The following is a 27,795-nucleotide window of genomic DNA, read 5'->3' on the forward strand; positions in this document are numbered from 1 at the left end:
GGAGTTTGCAAGCAGAGTCTTTCGTGTTCAGTGGTGCTTCTTAGGAACATTATTTTGCCTATTGTAGAATAAGTTACTCTGGTGATCAATATTTGTTCCTTCCAAGCTTGGCAAGGAACAAAGAAAACAGTTTCTTGAAACCACAGTTTTTTAAAATAACTAACATAGTTCTATCAAATACCAGATTAACTTCACCCAAGTTACCTAGGAAATGCCAGTTACTGTTGTTACATTTAATTCTTTTACAAAGATTTCTATTACTGCAAAACCTTTTCCTACTTGAAAACATTGGGTTATGTTTCTCTGATCTTTTCCTTCCTTAGATCTGTTTCTAAGAAACACAGTGCATTTTTTCGTTTGTTTGTTTTTCTTGTTTATCTTCATTATAATCTTAACCTCTCTGAAAACCCTAGCTCAGACTTGAACGGTAAATCCTAGTTGAGACCTGAATGGTAAGATAGAGAGATTGTTTTTAAAGTGTCTTGAAAATTCATTTATTACTTTCCCTGATGTCATTTAAATAATAAATAATTTTAAATTCAGTAGTAAATCCACCTCTCTCTCTAAAACCAAAAAACCCCAAAACCTAATAGAGTATTTTTTAAAAAATAGGAGAATGTAACATCCACTGGTTGTTAAGGACAGAATATAGGCATTCTGGTATGCTGGCTAGAGTATAAAATGAGACACCTCCTGAGAGGATTTGACAAGACTCTGCATGCTCTTTAGTCTAGGAATTCCTCTTTAAGAAAGAGCTGAAGAACAGTTCTTATTACAAAATTGTTCATGGAAGTATTTTTATAATAGCAAAAAATCAGAAATTTTCAACAATCAATATTAGATAAATTATCGTCCACTTTTATGAAGTTTTAGAGAGAATGGCATGAGAAAGGTTTTGTATCACTGAAAAAATAAAATTATATGTATACTATGATGCTATGTTCTAAAATTGTATTTATTTACTTATTTTTGACTATACTGGGTCTTGGCTGCTGTGCGGGCTTTTCTTTAGTTGTGGAGAGTAGGGACTACTTCTAGGTGCCATGTGTGGGCTTCTCATCGTGGTGACTTCTCTTGCTGCAGAGCACAGGCTCTAGGGAACCCCGGCTTCAGTAGTTGCGGCACGGGGGCTCAGGAGTTTCGGTTTCCCAGACTCTACAGCGCAGACTCGATAGTTGTGGTGCATGGGCTTACCACCATCAGGTAAGCTGCTACTCATTGTAAACATATGGAAGTCACATGTGGGATCTTCTCAGACCAGGGATTGAGCCTGTGTCCCTTGCATTGGCTGGCAGATTCTTTATCACTGAGCTACCAGGGAAGCCCCATGATTCTATTTTTGTTAAAATATATTATATGTCTACATATACAGGGAACACACACCAAAGTATTGATTTTTTTAAGAATAGATTCTCTACAGAAGGTTGCTGCTGCTGCTGCTGCTGCTGCTGAGTCGCTTCAGTCGTGTCCGACTCTGTGCGATCCCATTGACAGCAGCCCACCAGGCTCCCCTGTCCCTGGGATTCTCCAGGCAAGAACACTGGAGTGGGTTGCCATTTCCTTCTCCAATGCATGAAAGTGAAAAGTGAAAGTGAAGTCATTCAGTCGTATCCGACTCTTAGCGACCCCATGGACTGCAGCCCACCAGGCTCCTCTGTCCATGGGATTTTCCAGGCAAGAGTACTGGAGTGGGGTGCCATTAAGTACAAATAATTTTCTTTTCCTTTTCCCCTCAATTTTTGTTTTTCTTTATTCATGACAACAAACATATGTCATTTGAGTAGTATGAAAAATATGTTATTTAAACTACCGAGTGGCTGAAAAATCTAAGCACAGGGAATAATTAGAACTTTCATAAGTCTGCTTGACTTTTATATGTTTACAATGAGTAGCAACTTACATGGTGGTGGTGGTTTAGTCACTAAGTCATGCCCGACTCTTTGTGATGCCATGGACTGTAGCCCACCAGGCTCCTCTGCCCATGGAACTCTCCAGGCAAGAACACTGGAGTGGGTTGCCATTCCCTTCTCCAAGCAATTTACATGATAAATCTAAAAGTCAAAATTAGGTTTTATCAGATTGAACAGAAGAAGGAAACTCAGGATGTAAGTGCATAAATAATATGATGATACAAAAATAATTCAGTGGTCTAATTGCTAAAATAAAGTTTCTCAACACTCTTATCTTTCCTAGATGTCAATTCATATTATACATATTATACATCCAGCAGTTATTATTAACAATGCTTTCTCTGATTCAGCCAACACATCAGAGAAATTTTTCCCTCTGATTTCCTCCCAAGTGTGGGTGATATCGATCTAGTGTGTTATCAGTGCTCAAAGAAAAACAAATACTTACATCAATCTCTTGCCCATCAGAGCCTGTACTGTGGACATCAGGATACTGCTTCAGAAACTGGGCTACATAGGTCATAATAGACTTCTCATCTGGTTTATCCACATCAACATCTGAAAAAATCAAACCCAAATACGTGAAATTAATAAGCATTTTAAAAGATTTTAATAATATAAACTTTGAAATCTAGCTAATATAGCAAAAGACAGTGTCCTAAATGCAGAAGAAGAACAGAATACTATTTAGAGATGGAGAGAGGGAAAACCAGTTTAGTCTGGATAATATACAGTGGAAATTTTATGACTCAGAAAGCTGACACATTTTAGCCAAGAGCTGTTAGGAAAGTAGTACATGTTTCACTTAAATAATTTCAACACTCATCAGAAATATGAGATAGATATATAAAATTATTCATATATTTTGTCTAGTTACTAAAATACCTATAATATGTACATTACAGAATCAGACTAAATGGGTAGTAAAACAATTTATAGGCACCATACTGAATGATAAATGACTATATAGTTTGTATACTATATATGGTCATGTATTAATTTATTTCAGAAAAGAGGGAGAAGCCTTATGTCCAAGTCCTTACACAGCTTCTCCATTGTGAAGCCTTCTGTCTAAGCTACTGTAAGCTGAACAGTTAAGTACTCTTTAAGTACATAATTTGAGAGCGGAAAAGATCTCAGTCACTGTCATTTTTAAGTATATAGATGTTTATCTAAAAAACCAGTAAAAATCAAACAAGGATATTTATACAAATTTAATAATTATAAAATCAGGGTAAGACTGGATACATTTGGAGATTACCAATACGATATATACACTTATAGACCAGCAACAACAAAAGAAACCGAACCAACAGAAACCATGAAAATCAAAACATAAAACGTCCCTAATATTTTGTATTGTTTCTTGTGATTTGAAATATAATTTATAGGGATTATCAGTGTAGCATTTAAGAAGTGGTACAACTCAAGAGACTTAAAAATAAACAAAGATAATGTATTCTGGAGTTCATGAGATGACTGAAAGGGGATTTTAGAAATAATAAGATCACTGATGTGGAGAATGCATATGAAGAATAAAACTTTCATAAATTATAAAAGTGGAAAGAAAACAACATTTAATACATGATTTACTACAGTACCTGCTTTTAGTATACACAGGACTAAATCATAAAACAATTGTTGTTGATTGATATTGATACTTGGTCTATTTAATCTGTATTCCTACAAGTTTATACATTCAAATTGGCTAAAAATTTGGGAGGGGGGAGTTTTCATTAGGAAAATAATTACTTTATATCTGAATTAGGCTTGCATTTGGGAAAACTCAATTTCTGATCATCAAAGAAAATATTAAGATCCTCTGGTCTAGTGAATCTGAAAGAACCATTTATATCTTTCTCCTATTCTACTACAGGAAAAAGTTCAGCTCTGATGTATTCTCTGAAGCTGAGGAATAGGATATTTGTGGTCCTTCCCCTTGAACTGAGGTGTGTCCTTGATACTAGTGGCTTGTGCACGTGTGTGTGTGTACAGAAACAAGGTGGAAAGCCCGTGGCTACCCTAATGAAATTGGGTAGGGGTGCAGGCAAGGAGGGGAAACAGGGTCACTAAAATGGCAAGGGATCTCCATGCTGGCCATCATCACATGGAAGCCAAGCAGGCAGACAGTGTTTTGAGAGCTAGAAATATCCATTCTGAAATCTTATCAAACAACCACTCTGGTGGCTCAGTGGTAAAGAATCCGCCTGCCAATGCAGGAGGCCTCAGTTCGATCCCTGGGTCAGGAAGATCCCGTGGAGAAGGGAATGGCAACCCACTCCAGTATGAATGCCCGGGAAATCCCAAGGACAGAGGAGCCTGGTGGGCTATAGTCCATGGGGTTGTAAAGAGTTGGACACAACAACATAGCAGCACGTATTTCTCCAAAAGAAAATTTGTGCAGAAAGACACTGTTCCTTCTCACTTTCAAAGTTTTCTGAGCTCTCGGACATGTCTGTAATTTCTGGGTTTAGGATGTAGCCCGCCTGAGTTGAGGGACACAAGAGACAGAATCACTTTACGTGCCTTCAGGGTCCAGGAGCCGTGGGATCCCCAGTTCCGTTTCAGCAATGGTGAAAGCCTCCTCCAGGTTTTCTCGGTTAGGCCTTCCTTTCACCTTCTCCAAGTCCACTAGTTCCGGCCGAATAGCGTGGATGACAGAATGAAAGGCCACTCCACTTCTCCAACTCCGGCCGAAGTCTTTTACTTCTATTCCACTCTGCCTTTAAAAAAAAAAAAAATGGATGTCACTTTCTAAACAGGTAATGCACACTTCCTCAAAGACTCAATCCAAACTCCTCCACAATGGGTAATGTATGGTCAGCTATAGCAGTTAACTGGTCTTCAGGAAAAATACGCAAAACAAAATTTTTAGTGGGAAATTCTGGTTTCATATTTAAGAGTTTTCTGATTTCTGATACAGCTCTATATCAGTTAACTGGTTTTGAGAGAAAATAATCAAAATTTTTAGTAGGTAACAAGATGTGTGTGTGTTCCGTCGCTAAAGGGTCCAGCTCTTTGTAACCCCATGGACTGCTGCACCGGAAACAGGTTAAGAAGTAGAAATTCTGGTTCCATACTTAAAGAGTTTTCTGGATTAGAGCTTTCAGGCATTTGAAAGCCTCAATGTAAAGGACATTTTTCAACTGAGAGAGAAAAATACCTAACAAAGTAAAAAAAGAAACATTTTAAAAACACCTCAATTGATAATAATTCACCTGTGTATTTTTTTAAGAAGCCTCTATCATATTTTAATGACAATGACAAGCAGCCTGTTTTTATATGCACAGATCATATCAGACAAATATAATGTGGCTGAACCACATTAAATGTGGTAGAATGAACAAAATGCAGAGGGATGTGGTCGTCTCTCTAAATTAGTCACGAAAAAGCCTATACTCCACACAAGTACCAGCAAGATTAATTCACCCTACCAACCAAACTGTTTGATCAAATTGTGTTTTAAATGCTTCTTTTTAGAACTGCCGTGAGGGCAAAGCACTAGTGACAAATCTTTGCTCTTTCATAGTGGGTTTAATTCAAAGTAAGAAGAGATTCAAGTTGGTGATAATATTTTGTTGTTGAAAACAGAAGCGAGGCAAGCTCACAGTGAATGATTTTTTTCCTACATGTAACTTATCAACTATAAAGACAGTTTCAAAAGTGTTGCAAATATATCTTTGAACATATTTTTTGATTAAGTCTAGAGCCTTTAAAGGTGATCAGCGAATTAGGTAGCATTTAATAGATAAATACTCTGGTAATTTCTTTTTAGAAAATTAGCCTCATTATAGTTGTTTCTAAATAAAGCAGAAATAATACCACTCAATTCTTGTTATTTACTATATTCTCAAAATTTCCACAAACTATAAAATACCATATATCTTACACTGATTAATATAAAACGTTGGTAAATGCCCTTACATTTTTTTCTCTGCAAACGTTAAAGTTCACTTAAAATCTTGTTTTACCAGCACACACTCAGCTTGCATAATTAAATGCCATGCGAATCAACAGACAACAGACTATCATACTGACATTACTGCAAAGTTTTATCATGACAGCATCGTGATAGATGTCACAGCATATATGTGATCAACATCCTCTCCTACCCAGCACATTTCTTCTCCCTGCTCCATTAGGCTTAAGATAGATCAGTGATGCCCACTGTGGATGGAATGTAAAGAGCATGCCAGCAATGTAGGAAGGGTTTTCCATTTCATCCCTACTAGAGTCCCAAGAGCCACAAAGCTTTGCTTTCAGAAATATTTTTGATTGCAACTTGAATCATCAAAATATACCCCCAATTAGAAAACAACCAACACGCTTGAAAAGTTAAACAAAACTATATAAATTAGTAACACTAATTATATCTTCTCTATGTTTATTTTTTTCACTCCTTATTTTTGCTCTTCAAACGCTTTAAAAATAGAACTCCCTATGTTTAGTGCCTCAGTGTTTCATAATGATAAGTACTTGTTTACAACTGTTTTCCAGAAGTAGAACATTAAATTCAGATTAGATTTAGGCATGCAAAGCAAAATAGAAAGTGAGTCAACTTTACATTTCATTAGGAAAATTTACAAAAACACAACTTCTACGTGAATAGATCTTATTACTGACCACATCTGACTGCAAAATGTTGGTATGATCAATTGAAAACTCTACTGAAACTGCTATGAGAAGGTACTTTGTGAGAGTAGGAATTTTATATCCAGTATTAATGCATATGGCCTTCCTGGTAGCTCAGTGGAAAAGAATCTTCCTGCAATGCAGAAGATGCAGGTTTGATCTCTGGAGAAGGAAATAGCTACTCATGCCAGTATTCTTGACTGTGAAATCCCATTGACAGAGGAGGCTGGCAGGCTACAGTCCATGGGGTCACCAAAGAGTTGGACACAAGTTAGTGACTGAACAATAACAACATTATCACATATATGCACACACATGTACATTTATGCTCTGAGGCAAACAAAACTAGAAGTAAATTCCCAGTCCATAAGCTGGACTTGCCAAAATAATCTACATTCCAGACAAAAGATGAGATCAAAGGAAACACTGAAAAATAAAATTGCTGGCAAGTTTCAGGACATAGAAACAAATTATAATTATTTCAGAATATGGACATTAGTTCATAATATTACTGAATAGCACGTAGTAGTCTCATGAAGAGATAATCACGTTTAAACCTCTAATTTATTTGTGGAAAGATTATTTAATAGCAGCAGAAAATCCAAACAATGACCTAAATAGAATTAGTCCTCATGCTAATCAGAGTGTAGGGATTAAACAACTTAATCGGGTCCCATCACATAAGTGAAGAAGGAATTAGCTTTATTAGAGCATTTTTCTAGAGTATCAGGGGTGCTTTCTATCCACGTTTTAACTCAAGACAAGAGTGAAAGGAGACCTGAAGCAAAGTCAGTCATTCATATGTCTCCACAAATTTTGCAACCACTGCAATGAGTGCTCAGTCATAAACTAACTTCAATTTTTCAAGGGTTTCTTTAAACAAATTCCTGCTAGGAACTTACTTGGTGACTGTGTACTGGACCCACTTCAGTAGCGCCTTCTTAGCGTTTCCTTGGATCTTGGTGGCCACCTTCCGTTTGCTCGGGGGGCTGGCGGTCTCAGAGCTGACCATGCTGTCCATGGAGGATGCGCTGCTGGACAGAGCCTGCAGCTGGGGCAGGTTGCTGGTCAGCTCCTCGATCTGCGTGTGCAAGTCAGCAAAAACATCAGCATTATCCCGGTTCTCGCATCAGATGTTTTACTTTAACAGCTTGATTGATCTTAACATCCTTAATACCCCCTAGACCACGTAGACTCTTAAAGGACACAATTGATGTCTTACTCTTCTGTCCACTTCCTGCTGCTGCTGCTAAGTTGCTTCAGTCGTGTCCGACTCTGTGGGACCCCATAGGCGGTAGTTCACCAGGCTTCCCCGCCCCTGGGATTCTCCAGGCAAGAACACTGGAGTGGGTTGCCATTTCCTTCTCCAATGCATAAAAGTGAAAAGTGAAAGTGAAGTCGCTCAGTCGTGTCCGACTCTTAGCGACCCCATAGACTGCAGCCTTCCAGGCTCCTCCATCCATGGGATTTTCCAGGCAAGAGTACTGGAGTGGGGTGCCATTGCCTTCTCCATGTGCACTTCCTACCACATCTAAAATGGGACCTTGGACCCAGTAATGAACACTTGTCAAATACATGCATGAATGAATAAAAACAAAACCTAATGGTTTTCCAAACTCATAGAATGTACACATCAAGAGTGAACACTGTTGTTTTAGATTGACGTATATGCAATGTTAAGTGCAAAGTAGCTAGCTAGCGGGAAGCTGCTGTGTAGTGCAGGGAGCTCAGGTCCGTGTTCTGTGATGACCTGAATGGGCGGGATATGGGACTGAGAGGAAAGCCCAGAAGGGAGGGGACATATGTATACATATGGCTGATTGGCTTAATTGTGCCGCAAAACTAACACAGCATTGTAAAGCAACTATACTCCAAGTTTTTTAAAAAAAGAATGAACCTTCATGTAAACTATGAACCTTGAAATGATAGTGATGTGTCCACAGAGGTTCATTAATTGTAACCAAAGTATTATACCACTCTGAAGAGGGGTGCTTGTTAAGGGGGAGGCTATCTATGCATGTTATGGGTGCAGGAGGTACAAGGGAAATCTCTGTCCTCTTTGCTCAATTTTTCTGTGAACCTAAACTACTCTAAAAAATAAAGTATTTTTCTTTTAAAACTAACCTATTGGCTAAAAGAATTATCCTGGATAGATTAACAAGTTAATTTCTTCCTTCAATATTTAAAAGGAGTATAGAACCTCTTCTTTCCAGAGGACAAAGTAAAATTTCCTGAAGTCTTTCTACACCAATATTTCATCTCCATCATGTCCTGACCACTTTTCAGGTTGGGTATCTAGGCCAGAGTTCTTTGGGGACTTCCATATATAACACTTTAACAGAGGATAAAGGACCTTTTCCTGCTCACACACAAAAAATAATATATATGTGAAGGTCACATTTCTGCTAACTTGAGGATTAACCACAGAAGTATGGAAAATGAAGGTATCTTCATTATGGAAATGTCCACCACTATCTCCATCCATGACCTTCTATCAACTGAAAAGGAAGCTGAAGTGCAATACCTGGAAATACAGGATAATGGTCCACATCAATCCAAGAACAATGGAGGGTCGACCATCAGCTATATCAGTGGAGTTAATGTTGACTAATTTAATCTGTTCAAAAAGAAAAACTGTACTAGTAATGTACTAGAAGATTACAGACCATTTCATTATGCAACAAGGAGCAGTTTATTAGACATAATAACATCTGGTCATGCCTGTGCAGTGGTACACAAGAGTAAGTAAGGTGAGCCATAAAAACCAAACAAGCACATGGTTTCAGTGGAAATTCCAGGGGCATTCATTAGGTGCATACAATCAACACAACTACAGAAATTCCAAAAACTAGTTTGAATTTGAAAAAAAAATATGACATCATGCAAGGAATTACTAACAAAATACCAGACAGGAAACAAAAAGGGTTATTCTTTACATTCAGAGGTTGACTGGAACGTAAAAGAAACTGTGAGGGGTATTTTAAGAAGATACACTTACTTTGAAGTTTGTTACCAAATAGCATGAAACTTATGTTCTCTTTTACCTATAAAAGTCAGGAGTTAAAAATTCTAAAATTTGTACTAACCGGTGATCCTCTGTACATGGACTGACATGAAAAACAAAGGAAGAAGATGATACATATACATAAATAGTCTTTCAAAATCCACGTTATTTGTTCAAAGTGGGTAAAAAATGTAGGTGGTGAAGGTAGAGCATAATTTGCAGAATACATTTTAAAGACAAAGGAAAGCCAAGAAAGAGTAAAGCAGAAAGTGATCGTGGGGCTCAGTTCCCTGCTTTGGGGCACTGACAACCGAAAAGCATTTAGGATTAATCCGCCTACAGCTGTCCTCACTTATTCATTTAACGACTTCCCAACTGTTGAGAAATGTGACTTCCTAAGTCTCAGGAAAATGGACTCGTATGGTAGGCCCAGCTTAGTTAGTCTACAGAACAGAACTGACAACTGCTCCTCGTCCTCTTCACAACCAATGAACAAATTAGAAAAAAATAAAGTACTCCTTAGATTCCAGTTCAATAAGGATTTAATAAGATGTGCTATTAATGATAAAATTCAGAAGTTTGTAAATGGTTTACCTTTTTAAATTATCAGAAGGGAAAATATCCCACAAATACTTTACTCTTGACTAATAAAAGTTATTAGTTAGGTATAAGAAGAGTAAGGTAAAGGCTAGCACAAAAGTCACTGTAAATAATTTGAGACATACCCATGGGATTTTGCTTTACTAGTGAAGTTCATTCATCAAGTTCAGAAAGAAAACAAAAAAAAGGAGAATTCCCATAGATTACAAGCTTAGGTGTTTATTTCTTTAAAACCTAGCACATAAGATATGTAATACTTTTTATCATATTAATAATAATAAAAACTTAAAGTATAAATCATATTTCTTTAATCTTTTATGGCAGAACCTATTGCAATCTCATATTCATTTTAATTGCTCTGTTTTATACCCTCTCCAGAATTTTCTCCACATCCATTTTAGTATCTGCAGGCCACAGACTTATAATATATGCTAATAACCACAAGATTAATGCATTTAGCAGAATACAATTTTTTCTCTTTCCTTACATATCATTTTTTTAAATGCAATTGAATATATGTTATATTTCCTACCTCAACCCAGTTCCAATTATACTATGAAGTTTACATATTCAGCTTACTATAGAATCTAAAGATCTTTTGCTCAACTTGTGAAGAAAAAATGTTTTTCAAAATTATTTTTTCTCTTAAAAACTGTTCCATAATGGGTTTGAGGAACACAGGTTTTATGTTTGTTTTACCTCTTCTACCTTGAAAAATCCTATGAAATGTACAATAACTTAATAATCTAAGATTGTAAGACAGGCAACATAGAGACATCCAAAGAGACTAAAGAATTCCAGAGACCAGAAAGGACCCCTCAACGGAGAAAAACTCATGGAAAGTAGTGATGAATCTATTCATCAGTCATACAAGTCTTATTAAATGCTAACATATCCCTTTTATGTAAACTAGTGGAAAATAAACAGAAAACAGGGTTTTCTTCAGTAAAACTTGAAGAGTGTTATTCTGTAAATCAAGCTAGAACCCAAGTACTAAACAAATCTATCATGTAAGGAAAAAATCTAAATGGGGAACAAAGAAAATATAAACATTAAAGAAAAATTCTTGAAAATATGTTTGAGACATAAGTTCTTAAATTATAAAGAACAAAAATAAACAGTGAGAGGGAGGGAACCAAAGAGTTTTCAAAAATTCCTTCTATCCCATAGTCAATTATTTTGTGAGCCAATGGGGTAAATAAATGCAAGAAAAAGAAGCCTGAACCATGCATTTCAGGTAGATTTTTAAAAATTAAAACAGGTTTTGAGATTTGCGGAGATAAAAAATACTTGGGTTTTTTGTCCTAAGACTTAAATGTATTGCTTTTTGCCCTTAACAAATATAATATTCAAAATCTGAATTCTTTACTTTCTAAAATTTACTTAGGTTTGTTCTGTGAAAATGGAGATGGTACAAAGAAATTTTCTGTGAAAATAAGACTTTTTGGTTTTCTTTATAAATGATGCTTTTCATAGCGAAAGTGAAAGTCGCTGAGTCATGTTGGACTCTGCAACAGTCCATGGAATTCTCCAGGCCAGAATATTGGAGTGGGTAGCCTTTCCTTTCTCCAGGGGATCTTCCCAACCCAGGGATCGAACCCAGGTCTCCCACATTGTAGGCAGATTCTTTAACCTGCTGAGCCACAAGGGAAGCCCAAGAATACTGGAGTGGGTAGCCTATCCCTTCTCCAGTGGATCTTCCTGACCCAGGAATCGAACCAGGGTCTACTGCATTTTTCTCCAAGCCATTAATTAGTAAAAAGAATTTTGTTCCACTTTCTAGTCAATGAATATACATCAGAACAAGAAGAGCGGACATGTTTGCCCTGTCAATGAATACAAACCAGAACAAAGAAGGACACTATTGTTATATCAGTAAAATAGAAGTCAGAATGATTTGGAAAACTCAAGCTACTCAACCCACTCCAGTACTCTTGCCTGGAAAATCCCATGGAGGGAGGAGCCTGGTAGGCTACAGTCCATGGGGTCGCAAAGAGTCGGATACGACTGAGCGACTTCACTTTCACTTTCAACTATTCTGTTAAATAAGGCTTTGTTCAGCTTTCCATGAAAAACTCGTTGAGCAAGAGAAGGAAGAGAAACACTCCATTAGGATGATGTTAGAGTGACCTGGAAACAATGTCCAGTCTTCTACAAGAAACTAAGATTGTTTTTTTACACATCGCAGTGCCTAGACTCTCTGTTTGGTGTGAAGTTAGCACACCTGACTGAGCTTTATCCTGACTCACTGCACTATCAACTCATCAAAATGCAAATTATTTAAGAGCCAGAATATATTTTATTTAATTTTTTAATTTTTCCAGAGTTCCTATTTTATAAAAAATATTCAGATATGCACTTGTGGAGTAAATGAATTAATTTAGTGCATAGAGATAGAGAAGTAAATAATTGAATTATTTTTTTTTCCAGAAGTATCTGGATATCATTCATAAAGCTGATTTTGGTACTGCCAAACACAGACTTTTCTTGAATTTTCACAAGTTAGAAAAGGCTAAATCTAAAAGGACTAGTGCAGCCCTTTTGGAGGGAAATATGTCAACACCTAACAAAACAAAATATACACTTATGTTTTGATCCAGCAATCATACTTCTAAAAATTTACCCAGAAGATGCACTTCCAATAATATGAAAGTACTTATGCACACTTATTAACAGCATCATTGATTCTGTTTGAAAAATGCTAGAAACAAGCTAAATGCTCATTCATAAAAGAATGGTTGAATGAACTCTGCCATATCCAGACAATGGAATAGTATGTAGCTGTGAAAATGAATGAGGAAGATCTCTATGAATTGATTTGAGTGATTTCCAGAGCATAATGGAAAATGAAAATGGTAAAGTACAATTGGTTTATCTCTAGAATGCTACCCTCATATAAGGAAGAAGGTGGTATATGAAAACATACCTGCTCATTCTTGCAAAAGAAATATAGAAAAGATAAATCAGTAGAAAGACTGGTGAACAAGAGATGAGAAAAGAAGTGAAAGGAAGGGGAGTGGGTATGGAGAAGTAGGGATGGGGAGGAAATGCCACTTCTCTAAGTATAACTTTTACCTTGAATCATAGTAATGTCTCATTCTCTAAAATAAAAAAGTCAACTATGGCGTGTGTGTGGTGGTTACCCAAAGTGGAATATAGCTCTATTAGGGAAGTGAAAGTTGCTCAGTCACGTCCGACTCTTTGTGTCCCTGTGGACTATATAGTCCATGGAATTCTCCAGGCCAGAATACTGGAGTGGATTGCTGTTCCCTTCTCCAGGGGATCTTCCCAATCCAGGAACTGAACCCAGGTCTCCCACATTGCAGGCGGATTCTTTACCAGCCGAGCCACCAGGGAAGTATAACGCTATTAGATAATTCTATTACAAATTAATAACATAATTACACTGAAAGGGATGTGGAGAACAGACATAATCTAAGGAAATTTGGACAACAGTCTTTTGACTGGATATTGTAATGCCGAAGACGGAAAGAACTGTACATAAATACTGTTCTCCAGTTAGTAGATTTGTTATTCATACAATTTGGGTTAACAAAAGTAGTTCTGAAACGACTTTGTGTATATATATTGGGGATGAAAAAGAAAAGAATATATTGTAGATGAGAGCCAGGTTTCTCGTTGTCAGAGAAAACAGAAAAGAATCTGCATGAAAAGGATCTTGAGGTGTTGGACTGAAATCAGAAGTGTCAGGTTGAAGTAATGGTTTACACACATCTATAACAGGACAAATTAAACACAGAGAGAGAGAGAGAGAAAGAGAAAGAGACATAGATATCTGTGTATACCCAGATCAGTAAACGTATACTTTTCTAGATCTGTATGTGGGCCTGGGGCAATGAAACCTCAGTAGCAATGAGCACACACAGCACCTAAATCTTGATTTCTAAATGCTATTCACTAATGAAAGGAACAAAGCCCCATTAGAGAAGTGGTTGATTCCAGGACTGGGGTAGGGGAAATATAAGATAAACCTTGATAAGCTTTCATTCTAGAAAATAAGGAAATGCTTATAAAAGAATGGGTCCATGTCAAAAGAGTACAGGAGTCAGCATAAAGGAAATCTTAATGGCCAAAAGTAGAAAAATTTGAGCAGCAAAATAATAATAACAACAACAATAATAGTACTCATATTGGATTAAAACTATAGAATAAAATAAATATACATGAGTCCACAATGAAGCAAATAAGCAATTGAATAAATAAATGGGGAAGAAGAAAGATTGTCTTTTTCTTACCTAACAATTCCAATTAATTAGTATAAAAGAAATGAGGGAAAAACAAAACCATCATCAGGTGAGCAGCACAGAAGTATTACTGAAGGCAGCTGACAGTAAAATCAGTGAGCAAAAGTTTGAGGAGAAGCAGAATATTAGCATAATCTCAATTCTCTTCCCTAAGTTATTTCTCAATTATGAAGGGAAAAGTAGTGCTTTTACCACTAAAAAAACTCAGTCGGTGACTTCATCAAGTATTTGAGGGTAGCATCACCAGCAATAAGCCATGATAGAATCCTGTCCCTTCTAATATGATATATTGAGAAGAATATATCGTTTCCTTGGGATTCTTGTCAAAAGTGAATAACCTCAATCTAATCATGAGAAAATATCATACAAACTAAACTGAGACATTCTGAAAAATAACTGCCTAGCAGTTACCATCAAGATCAGGAGAGACACAGAAAGACACTAGGTGTGTTCCTGGATTGTGCCCTGGAATAGAAATAAGACACTGGAGGAAGAAATGACGACGTGAGATTAGTTTCTATGCTTTACTCGACAGAAGCATATCAATTTTAATTTTCTTATTTGATAGCTCTCCTGTTACGTATATGCCACATGTGTGTTATACTACTATATACATGCATAAGGGACCAATACACTAGTGTTTCCTATGTACTGCGTGTGTGTGTGTGCTCAGTCATGTCTGACTCTTTGAGACCCCATGGACTCTTTCAGTCCCTGCTAGGCTGCTCTTGTCCATGGAACTTTTCCAGGCAAGAATACTGGAGTGGGTTGCCATTTCCTCCTCCAGGGGATCTTCCTGACCCAGGGATTGAACCCGAGTCTCCTGATTCTCTTGCATTGGCAGGCCAATTCTTTACCCATGCGCCACCTGGGGAGCCCTACATATATGTGCCATGTATATAAATAAGTGTTTCACATTAGAGAAAGCTGACCAAAGCACAGACATGACATCTCTGTGCCGTTTTTGCCGCTTCTGCAAGTCTAAAATGACTTTACAATAATACCGCACTTTTATGTCATATCGATTGCAAGCAGTATTTCTAGCCCCAAAACCAATGTTGAAAATATTAGTATGGCCACGCCTTCTTCTTTTGTCTCCGTTTCTCTTACCTTCCTTCCTTCAAGAAACTTCAGTGCTGTGCCAATGTTTGCCACGGCATGAATTCTCTTCATCCGGCGTCCTTGTTCACATGGCTATGATAGGGAGAAAGACAATAATAAATAAAAAGGCACACATTAAAATGATAGTTATAAAGAGCTATTTAAATGGATTCAAAATATACTTGAAGAATGTTTGAGAACAGCCAACATTACTCAATTTCTATAAAGGTTAGCCAATACCTACAGGAGCATTATCCCCACAGTACTTGGAAAGTGTGTAATTGACTCAATAAATAAACATTCATTCTTAGCTTATGAATGCACTTACCCTTAGGGTTTCTGTATGCCTAAGGTTAGAAATTCACAAAATTCCTATGCTGTCTATTGAGACTCTTCCCCCTGTAAATTAGGAAGTATTTTTATGAAAAGTCCTCTTGGTGCATGTAAGGGGGCATGAGAAACATGGGAAATCTCTCTCCTTTCCTCTCAATTTTGTCATAAACCTAAAACTGCTCTGAAAAATAAAGTCTTGAGAAAAGTACTGTTGGTCACTCACATTTTTTTCAGCCATATCAACATGAAAGTCACTGACAGTGTCAGTGATATTTCGGTTTGAACAACCAAATGCCTGGTGCATGGGCATATATGCCAAGTCACCTCAGTCAGGCCTGAATCTTTGCAACCCTACGGACTGTAGCTCTCCAGGCTCCTCTGTCCATGGGATTCTGCATGAAAGAATACTGGACTGGGTTGCCATTTCCTACTCTAGGGGATCTTCCCAACCCAGGAATCGAACCCACATGTCTTATGTCTCCTGCATTGGCAGGTGGGTTCTTACCACTAGCACCACCTGGGAAGGCCACATGATTTATATGAGCCAAGGTTAAAAAGAAGGAAAGCGAGAAAGAAAATGTTCTGCACAAAACAGAATGATCTGGTACAAGGATACTAAGTTACTTGCATTTAACTTAGCAAAATGTAATAAATTAATACATATTTTAATAAATATAATAAAATAATAAGTGACTTCTATGTGCCACACTGTTCATTTTAAAATTCAAAATAACTTCAGTGAAGTCAGTAGCATTACATTTACAGGGCCTGAGAGGATAACAAGTCCATGATTGCAGAGCTGATAGACTGGTCTCTTCTCCGTGACACCAAAACTCTATAAACAATTTCCTGTTAGAGCTCATTTCCAATTAGTAACATAACAGGTGATTTCTATGATATGATTTTAAACAAATATTTAAATAGAAAATATACTTAACTTTAAAAAAAATTTAGTCTTTTCTTGCATGGCTCACTTAGTTATTTAATTAATTATCTTTTAAAACGTACAAAGCGTCTAGGAACCTGCAACTAAAGCCAAGTCAGGAGCCAGAAATTAAGAACAAATGCCAGATCCCTCAACATGACCCTTCATCTCATCCTCCTGCCTTCCTACCCCATGGCAACTATCTCATATTTGCATCAATTTTAACACAATTGACCTGCCATTAACTAACAAAATGATCCTCCCTACCAGGCTACAAGCTCTTTGAGGGCACCAACCATACCTCATTTATCTTTGTTCTCCTTCGAGGGCAAAAGGCAGTGCCTTATCCATAATAGCGACTCCAGATATGTTAGCTGAACAGTCAATAGATAATGCTAAACCCAGTTACACACAAGTTCTACTATAAATGTATGATCGATGCCTAACAAAGTCACCTGATGGACGCACAGGAGCCTGTGATGATCTTAATTTCCTGAAAATGCCCACTGGGTAGTTTTAAGTGGCTTTTTAGACTCTTTTTAAATGCAGAGTGTTAAGGAGTCTTTAAAAGGACTATACAGAAGATTAACAAAATAGATAAGAAATAAATTTCTCTGCAGTCCTTCAGCTTTATTCATATTGCTTCTACTATTTTAAATTTTTCACCAGCAATTCTTCACATTCTTTAAAAAAAAACCTGAGAATAAAATTAAATTTAGTATTCCTATCTTTATGTGTGATTAAAGATATATAATCATGGATCCATTCAAAGAGTAAATGTTCTATAAATAATAATCAAGTGATATAGAGAAACCCAAGGATAATAATTCCAAAAAAGTTAAATTCCCTAGTACTTGAAGTAAAATCACCGATAGGAGAGTCACAGTAGGTTATTAAAAGAAACTAAGATATTGAGATTTTTCTCTTACATTGAGATGCTGATGATAAGAGAATATTAAGGTATTTGGCTGCATTTCCCAGAAGATCATGGTCAAAGCCAGAGTCCTAGGCTATCTGAATCAGGATGTTAAGTATAGTGTTCTTAACAGAGCTCTACGTATGAGATAATTATAGAGTTCCTGAATTCTGCTAACACTCCTGAGGGAAATGCTTTTGTTCACATTCTGCTTTTGAAAGCTCTATAAGAATGCCTCAGATATTCAGCCCCTTAAATGATGCTTTTCATCTAAATGTAGCCCTGGATCAAAATGCCCACCTGTACAAAATTTAAATAATGATCACCAAGATTTATTTATAATTTCGGAGTAATTTCCTTTTATGCAATTCAGAATTTTGAAGGGTTTAATAAAAATAAATAATGAAAGGGACTTCCCTGGAAGTCCAGCGGTTAAGACACCATGCTTCTACTGTAGGGGACATGGATTTGATCCCTAGTCTGGGACCTAAGATCCTTCATGCTTCATGGCACAGTCAAATAAATAAATTAATTAATTAATTTTGTTGTTGTTCAATCACTGAGTCATGTCCGACTCTTTGCAACCCCATGACCTGCAGCATGCCAGGCCTCCCTGTCTTTCACTATCATCTCCTAGAGTTTGCTCAGACTCATGTCCGTTGAGTCAGTGGTGCCATCCAACTATCTCATCCTCTGTCACCCCCTTCTCCTCTTTCTCTCAATCTTTCCCAGAAACAGGGTCTTTTCCAATGATTTGGCTCTTCGCATCAGGTGGCCAAAGCACTAGAGCTTCAGCTTCTGCAACAGTCCTTCCAATGAATATTCAGGGTTGATTTCCTTTAGGATTGACTGGTTTGATCTCCTTGCTGTCCAAGGGACTCTCAAGAGCCTTCTCTAGCAGCACAGTTTGAAAGCGTCAGTTGTTCAGCACTCAGCCTTCTTTACTGTCCAACTCTCATACCCATACATGACTATTTGAAACACTATAGCTTTGATTAGATGGACCTTTGTGGTCAAAGTGATGTGCCTGCTTTTTAATACACTGTCTAGGTTTGTCACAGCTATTGTTCCAAGGAACAAGCGACTTTATAATTTCACGGCTGCAGTCACTGTCTGCAGTGATTTTAGAGTCCAAGAAAATGAAATGTGACACTGTTTCCACATTTTCCCCATCTATCTGCCATGAAGTGATAGGACTGGATGCCATGATCTTTTTTTGAATGTTGAAATTTAAACCAGAAACTGTATTTCTATGTCCCAGTTTCCTCCGTGTTAAATAAGAATGCTGAGATTCTTTCTGAAATTGCTTCTAGCCTCAAGATTCTAAAATTTTTACCATGGCACTTACCAGGGCACCTAAACAGAAGTAGAATTATTATGTCAAAATTATCTAGATTCATTTAGCTTGGCAGTTAATGCCCATCAAGGTTTCTGTATACTGTTGGCCAAGTAGAGTGGCACAATTATAATGACACTTTGAATGAGACACTTCTTAAATTTTGTTTGAGTTATAATGAAGTTTCCTTCATATAAGTAAATAGCTTAATTCAGGAGGATACATGAAGATGGCTAGTTACACCTGACCATCAAGGAGGTAAATGTTTCAGTTTTATGACTCTCACATCCTAATGCTAATCCAGTTTATTTAGCTCATGCATACATCTGTTGATTCCAAATTGGATTGTCACATGTGTCTTGTTTGATTTCTCCCAAAGCGGAGCCTGAGATAAGAACATGGGTGCATGCATTGACTAGGGAGATGGTCCCAGGTAGCAAGAGTGAGGATGCATGGAGAGAGAGAGAAGGAAGGAAGAAAAATTAGTTAACAATAATCTGTAATAGTTCGGTGTGCTGTTGAGGGTCTCTTCAGTGGGCAACTGGGGCTCAACTCTGCTGAGGATCCAATGGAGCACTCCCTGATGTGTGAAATAAGCCTTGAAATGGTCCCTCCTACAAATGCCAGGCTGGAGTTTTTATTCACAGATTCCCACCCCCTTTGAAACCATTAACTTTCCCACACTTCAGGGTTGCCTTGTGCAATCTGTGGCTTTGATACAAGCCCTGGGGACAGAAATTCAGACAGGTGTTGTCAGAGCTTGAATTGCGATGCTAATGGAGGGTGTGGGTCATGTCCACCTCTGCCAAGGCTAGACCAGAGGTGAGCTGAGATGGCTCACCAGAAGCCTCTGCTATAATACGAATGCAAGTAGATAATGACTTACACAAAAATCATCAGTTTGTATTTTCCAACAAACAACTATCTTACATTTATAAAAGCTATGTTGAAGACTCCTACATGAAATTATGACTAGGCAAAAACTAGGAAATTGATGACTAGGCAAAAACACTTTAAAAACCTCAATTATTCAAGTAATGATGATCAAGCAGCTCTTTGTCAAGATGCAACAGATTAAGAAAAAATGAGTACATCTAATTTTGGACAGTGTCTAGTGTTATACAATATTCTGAAGATTACTTCCTAAGCTCTTTTTAAAAATTGTGGGAAATGTCACATAAATAATTTATGTTTGCAAACTACTTACTTCTTTACTATTCCAGAATGAAAAAAAAAAAAAACATAAGCCAGAAAGAGCTAAATATTTTATTGTTTTAGTAATGAAGAAAAAGACATTTTATAGGTCAGTGGCAATTTGTTTTTCACTCTGCTAGTTCTGCTGAATATAAAATCAAATGATTCTGAACATGCTGTTCCCATTACAAATGACTGATGATGGAGAATGTCCATCAATGGATGAAAAATGCCATGTTGCTTTCAAGCTTAATTTTCAATACTATGGAAACAACTGGACCAACAATCCTTTCCAAATGGAAAGTAAGCACTTAAAATGTGTTAGATACTAATTTCCAACTTATCTTCCTGGTTACCGTAGAGATAGATGCAGCAGTTAGCCGGGACTGACTATTGATGAAGCTCTTTACCTTTACTTGTAAGTTTCTACTACTATACATAATGTTTTAAAGCTACTACAGGTGTCCAGGAACAAGAAAGAAAATTTATTCCTTGCTCCCAGAAGTGACCGATAGACTAGTGTTTCCTATGTATTACCAACTACAAAAGAGAAAAGCTTTTACATGGGTAGCACGCTTTACACTCCCCAATCTACACTTCTCAAATTCCAAATGGGAACAATTTGACAAATCTGATCACAGAAAACATCCTTACCAGTTTCTGCCCAGACAGGACTTCCAGCAAAGCAAGTAGCTTCACACCATCTTTCATGTCTTCAAAAAGATCATCTACCACCATCGGGGGTTTCCGCTATAAAATTTAAAAAATGAGTTAATGCAAACAATGCTTCTCTCACTCTCTGGCAGACATTTGGTACTCACTGTGGTGAAATCTGGTGAAAAACGTCTAAATGTCAAAGTCCTTTATTAAGGATGTGATTGGCAATCAATTTCCATAGATGCAAAGAGAAAAATGATCCTTTGGAGATAAACTTAACATTCAAACAACCTCCTGTGAGGGTTTTTACATACACAGCGATGTTGTTTAGAAAGGGAGTATTTTTTAAAATTTTCTTCCTTTCATTCTTTATTTACTTTTGGCTGCTCCGGAGCTTGCTTGCTGCTCCATGGGCTTTTTCTAGCTATGGTGAGCGGGGGGCTACTCTCTAGTCCTGGCGCTGGGCTTCTAACTGTGGTGGCTTCTCTTGTTGCAGAGCAGGGCTCTAGAGTGCTCGGGCTTCAGCAGTTGTGGCCCATGGGCTTCGTTGCTCTGCACCATGCAGAATCTTCCAAGACCAGGGATCAAACCTGTCTCCCCCGCATTGGCAGGTGGATTCTTAACCACTGGACCACCATAGGAAGTCCACAGAGAGGGTGTGTTGACAAGAGAGAGATGGTGTGGGATAAAGGAGGAAAAGAGGGTGCTATTAACATAAAAGATAAGAGAGGGGTTAAAACAGGATGTATGCAGGGAACAGGAGGTACCCCAGATAAACTGGAGCAACCTCCTTACCTGAGTGAGCACACTGCTGGACCGAGGCAGGTGCCAAGTTTCTATGAACATTCTCTCCAAGGTAACCTCGTTAGCTCAGGGACCTGCTGTGGGGACACTGTTAGCTCAGCCAGCGTGGCAGATTGACTCTCCTGTGGGTTAGCTGGCCACAACCGTTCTGTTTCACAAGCTGGCAAATCCTGCAAACCCTCTCTCACTGTGTGGCATTGAACCCAAAGGATTGTAAGCTCAAGAGTGCAGACTGATCAGGGCAAATCTATGCCACTACTGGAAAAATAAGCCCATACTTAATTCACAGGGAATTTTTATTATTTTACAAAGGTTATGTAATACCTGGGCTTCCCTGATGGCTCAGATGGTAAAGAATCTGCCTGCAATGCAGGAGACCTAGGTTTGATCCCCGAGTCAAGAAGATCTCCCGAAGGAGGGCATGGCAACTCATTCCAGTATTCTTGCCTAGATAATCTCATGGACAGAGGAGTCTGGAGGGCTTCAGTCCACAGGGTCGCAAAGAGTTGGACACAACTGAAGTGATTTAGCACACACACATATACTGCTGCTACTGCTGCTAAGTCGCTTCAGTCGTGCTCTGTGCGACCCCAGAGATAGCAGCCCACCAGGCTCCGCCGTCCCTGGGATTCTCCAGGCAAGAACACTCAAGTGGGTTGCCCTTTCCTTCTCCAATGCATGAAAGTGAAAAGTGAAAGTGAGGTCGCTCAGTCATGTCTGACCCTCAGCGACCCCATGGACTGCAGCCCACCAGGCTCCTCCGTCCATGGGAGTTTCCAGGCAAGAGTACTGGAGTGGGGTGCCAATGCCTTCTCACACATATACTAGAGTTTATGAAATCTTGGATTAAGGTATCTTTTGGCTCAGAAGGAAGCAAAAAAGTGATGCTTAAAGTTGATGGTCAACAGAAGTTAGGTGACCTCAGATTTCTCACAGAAGATGAATTTCAAAGAAGTCTATAGCTGATTCATGCTCTGTAATTTTCTAATTCTCCCTGATCATGTTAAAAGCCTAATGCTGTATACCTGACCTTCAATTGTCTTTCTTTCTTTTCTAGAAAGTTTTTTTCAGAGATATTTAATCACCAAATGTTTTATTGAAACATGATTTTTTCTCTACCCACTGATAATGGCACATTTATATTTCTCTTATGACTGCATGAATTACTGTCTCTGAATGGTATAATTCTAATTTTAAGTGCATTTTTCTCTTTATAAAATAATAGCTGAATACATTATGTTCTCACGCTGTGAAATACATGTTCAAAAATAACAGAGTTTTCATTTTTAAGCTTTGTCTTTTAAATTCCACTATTCACACTGCTTACTATTTATACACCAAAAACGTAATAGTGACTTTATATGCTAAGCATTTAAATAAAATTATCTGGAATAAAATGAGCCTTTCTTAATGAAAAATATTCAATATGATAACAGTTAAAATTGTGGAGCCGGTGATGGAGAAGGAGGTCTGGAGTGCTGCGGTTCATGGGGTCGCAAAGAGTCGGACATGACTGAGTGACTGAACTGAACTATCATCATTATAAATATGGTCTATTTGTCTTTTAAAATGTCCATTTGTATCCTAATAATAACAGTGAAATAACGAGGGGAAAAGTTAATAAACACATGATACATTCTGCAAGCAAATACAAATGGGGGTTTTCATATATTGTGTTAACTGCAAACATATTTTAAAAATTAAAACAAGGCAGGAAATTTTCATGAAATAATAAAGATTCCAAGAAATTGGACACCAAAAATAAAAGATAAATTGCATCCATCTATTATGCCTTTAAACATACACAGGTGGTGGCTCAGGTACCAGCAATGCGCGAGACCTGGGTTCAATCCCTGGATTGGGAAGATCCCCTGGAGAAGGAAATGGTAACCCACTCCAGTACTCTTGCCTAGAAAATTACATGGATGGAGGAGCCTAGTGGGCTACAGTCCATGGGGTCGCAAAGAGTCAGACACAACTGAGCGACTTCACTTTCTGTTACTTTGAAGAACATTTTCTTTTTTTGCCATATCACGAGGCATGTAAGATCGTAGTTCCGCAACCAGGATTTGAACTCGGGCCCCCTGTAGTGGATGCGTGGAGTCCTAACCACTGAACCACCAGGGAAGTCCCTGAAGAACACTTTGTCTTCACCCCACCTCTGCCCCTCATTTGTGTTCTCCTGCATCCCTACGTGTCCTCCACATGCTCCCTGCCCCTTTCGCCACTAGAAGTGGCCTCCAGACCAGCACTGACCTCTGAACAAGTCAGTGAGCCCTCATCCCACTGCACTGGGCCTTGATGTCACCAGCAGTGGTGGTGGCTGAGGCCTTGTTGGCCTGTCCGTGAGCTGCTTCTCCCCAAGCCCTTTTGATCAGCCTGCCTGGTTCACAGGCCTCGTCTACTTCTCTCTCGCTCTCCTTTCTTCCTGACTGTGGCCATTCACCAAACCCAATCCCAACTCCTCTGTTGTTTAAAAAATTGTCTGGACAGGCATGATTCTGGAATCCTTCTTTCCAGGTAAGTGTTCTCTACTAAACATTGTCGAGCACAAGGCAGGCACTCAACAAATACTGTTGGCTGATGGACTGAATGAATAAAGTTTTCTTAAAAAAATGATCTTTGCCCTATGCCCATACTAATGGTTCTCAAAATGAGGCGCATATATGATGAGTAAAGAAAAATGATCTCCAGGTTCTTGGCAATCCCAGACTACAGTGCAATGCATAGAAGCATCTTGTTTCTGAGTGTTTTATTCATAGGAGGAACTCATTAAAAACTTGTTGAAGACATGAATGAAGTTTCTAGCCTGCACATGGGGGAAAAAAAAAAGCAGGTGGTTTTTATCTCAAGAACATGGATACTTAGAATACTCTCATTTCCTACTTTCCCATTTAGCAAATTCCTGGTCAGTTTTATGACACAGTCAGTCTTGCATTATCTTTTCCAGTTTTCCAACTGGAATTAAGTCACTTCTTTTGTGTTAGTGCATGGTTCCGATTATAATAATCATACTGCATTACAGTTAGTTATTCACAAGTCTGTGTCCTCAGGAATTCAGATCATGGACTTCTGGAGGATAAGGAAGTTGAATATGTTTATATACTTAATACCAAGACCAGGGCCTCGCCCATAGGCAGATATCTCAGCAGAGATATGTGAGGCTTATCTGCAAGTTACCTGTTGGAATCTTGGAGAGATAACAATATGAAGCAAAATAAGGACATGAAGCAAAATTTTCTTTTCTAAGAGGAAGTATGAGTTGCTTCTGAAAATTTTTCACCAATATCTTCCTACACAAAGTAAAGAGATGCAGTCTGACGACTATTAGCAGACTAATTAGAAGCTGGACAAAATATTTTTCTTTAAAATAAAAATGTTTATGTTATTTATAATATGCAACTATTATATTTTCAATACACAGAATCATAGAACCTAGTATGTAATAAATTCTTGACTTAATACCTCAACCCGTAACAGAGGAAACAAACCTTTGACTGCAAAGAGCTTGCAAAAATGAATCCCAGAAAATGATCTCTATATTTCTATAAGCTCTATCCAATTTTACATAATGTACATGCTGCGTAAAATCACTTTACTTATCAAAAGACGTTACCAGAGATTATACTAGAATAAGACATCCTAGCAATTATTGGACAAATTTTGCTCTCCCATTTTGTATGAAGTACCATTTATCTAGAGCAAATGGTCAACTAGAGGGGACCTTTACTATCCTGACAATAGTGCATTTACTTTTGAAACAATCTTTTAATAGAATATCTCTCATCTAAAATCTCTCTCTTGTCATATATATATAAGTATTCACAGCATCAATATGATTTCTTGGTAGGATTCAGGTCATGGTACTAGAGGCCAAAAAGAAGAGATAGAAATGAGGGTAATTCACTGGAGCCTGACTTAATGGAAAATAGAGATAATGTGGTTTGTTCCGACGGCTTGACAATGTACAGTTTCAAGCACTAGACAGAAATCTACCAGGCACATTTTAAGACCATAGCTATCTACTTTTGATTAAGATAAAATTACAATTAGCTCTTAGTTTTGTACAGTGTTTGGAAATACTATACTCTTTGCTCTGGAAATCCCATTTAGATATTCTGCAGATACTCATGACGAATCTGAGATTCATGATAAATCTCTAAGAATGGAATGTACTGACTGAGAGGAGAGGGAGATGGAGAAAACAAAAAGAGAGAAAGAGGTACCTGGCTTCTGTGGCTACTCCATTCTAGAAGCTCTCCTCAAACTAGGCTTAAGCCCTAAGTTTTGGCTGTCAGGGGATTGTCTAAAGTCTCTGAAACTCAGGGAAAAGGCACATCCTGGCTGTGCCCTCAGTAGTTAACTCATGAGTGGAACAGATCCCACAGAGTATTTTTCTCTAATTTTTTTCTCCTCCTCCTTTATTTTGTGGCCCCTTTAATTTCATACAGTGAGATCTATTCCTTTACTCTTAGAACTTAAAGGAAGGAGACCAAATATTTCTCCTTCAACTTTATGAAATCTGAGAAAACACAGGGATCTTTGGCATCACTTTTACTGAGCATTGCCTATATTGGGGAAAAATAATCTATTCTCTGTCACTGTGTGTATGAGAATAACTTGTGACCGTTTACTAGTCTATAAGTGCTAGTACATGCTTAATCCTTATCTACCATTACTTTCATATTTTCACTCATATAGGAAGATCATATTTGCTAAGCCACATGTTTATTTTATGTCCCTAGAAAATTGCCTTGGGTTCAATCCCTGGGTTGGGAAGATCCCTTGGAGAAAGGAAAGGCTACCCATTCCAGTATTCTGGCCTGGAGAATTCCATGGACTATATAGTCCATGGGGTTGCAGAGTCAGACATGACTGAGAAACTCACTTTCAGCAAGTTGCAATACTGAAGAGAAAAAGGAATATGAGAATAATTTTGAGGAAAAAAGGCATAACTACTTGTTATGAAATGAAAATTTAAGGAATTCTCACATTTTAAAAACCATACAGAAATCATAATTGCCATTCTGACAGGTGTGAGGTGATATTTCATCATGATTTTGATCTGCATTTCCTTGATTAGCGATATTGGGCATCTTGTCACGTGCCTGCTGGCAATGTGTATGTCTTCTCTGGGAAACATCTATTCAGATCCTCTGGCCATTTTTCAGTCATGTTGTGTTTTGGATATTGAGTTGTATGAGTTCTTTGTATATTTTGGATATTAACCCCCTCTCAGATATGTCATTTGCAAGTATCTTCTCCCATTCAGTAGCTGATCTTTTCATTTTGTTGATCATTTCCTTCACAATACAAAGGATTTTTAGGTTGATATAGTCCCATTTGTTTACTTTTGCTTTTGTCTCCCTTGTCCAAGGAGACATATCAAAAACAAACAAACAAACAAAAAACCCTACTAAGAATGATTTCAGTGAGTGGATTGCCTACGTTTGCTTCTAGAAATCTTATGATTTCAAGTTTTATATTTAGGCTTTTAATCCATTTTGGATTTATTTTCAAGTATGACATAAGAAAGTAGTCCAATTTGATTTTTTTGCATGTAGCTGTCCAGTTTTCTCAAAACTATTTATTGAAGTAGCTGTCATTCTTCCATTGAATATCCTTACCTCCTTTATCATATTTTAATTTCCTGTAGAAATGTGCATTAATTCATGGGCTCTGTATGTGTGCATGTTCAATTGCTAGGTCATGTCCAACTCTTTGTTACCCTGCGGACTGCAGCATGCTAGCCTTCCCTGTCCTTCACTATCTCCCAGAGTTTGCTCAAATTCATGGGCTGTCTATTCTGTTCTATTAATCTATGTGTCTGTTTTTGTGCCAGTACCATACTGTTTTGATTACTGTAGCTTTGTAGTATAGTTTGAAGTCAGAGAGTATGATGCCTCCAGTTTTGTTCTTTCTCAGGATTGTTTGGACTATTCAGAGTCTTTTGTCTTTCAATACACATCCTAGAATTATTTATTCTAGTCTGTGCCATCAAGAGATGAGTTAAGATGTGATAAATATACAATGGAATATTACTCAGCCATAAAAAATAATGATATTTTTTTCCATTTAGGACAACATGGATGGATCCAGAGAGTATTATGTTGAGTGA

General features: G+C 37.7%; 1 protein-coding gene across 33 annotated transcripts in view; it reads right to left on the reverse strand.

Moving 5' to 3' along the window:
* SYNE1 (spectrin repeat containing nuclear envelope protein 1) overlaps positions 1-27,795 on the reverse strand; it is a 492,315-nt gene that overhangs the window by 363,978 nt on the left and 100,542 nt on the right. For 28 of the 33 annotated variants that reach the window (XM_060419828.1, XM_060419839.1, XM_060419838.1 and 25 more), the window contains 7 exons: positions 20,871-20,966; positions 15,522-15,605; positions 9,629-9,649; positions 9,067-9,159; positions 7,445-7,623; positions 4,437-4,633; positions 2,359-2,468 (listed from right to left, as the gene is read on the reverse strand). In XM_060419828.1, coding sequence (XP_060275811.1) covers positions 2,359-2,468; positions 4,437-4,633; positions 7,445-7,623; positions 9,067-9,159; positions 9,629-9,649; positions 15,522-15,605; positions 20,871-20,966 — 780 coding nt within the window. The remainder of the gene's footprint in view (positions 1-2,358; positions 2,469-4,436; positions 4,634-7,444; positions 7,624-9,066; positions 9,160-9,628; positions 9,650-15,521; positions 15,606-20,870; positions 20,967-27,795) is intronic. The other 5 variants (XM_060419830.1, XM_060419826.1, XM_060419831.1 and 2 more) reach the window with 1 other exon arrangement.

This window comes from Ovis aries, chromosome 8, assembly GCF_016772045.2.
Source record: "Ovis aries strain OAR_USU_Benz2616 breed Rambouillet chromosome 8, ARS-UI_Ramb_v3.0, whole genome shotgun sequence".
Classification (NCBI taxonomy): domain Eukaryota; kingdom Metazoa; phylum Chordata; class Mammalia; order Artiodactyla; family Bovidae; genus Ovis; species Ovis aries.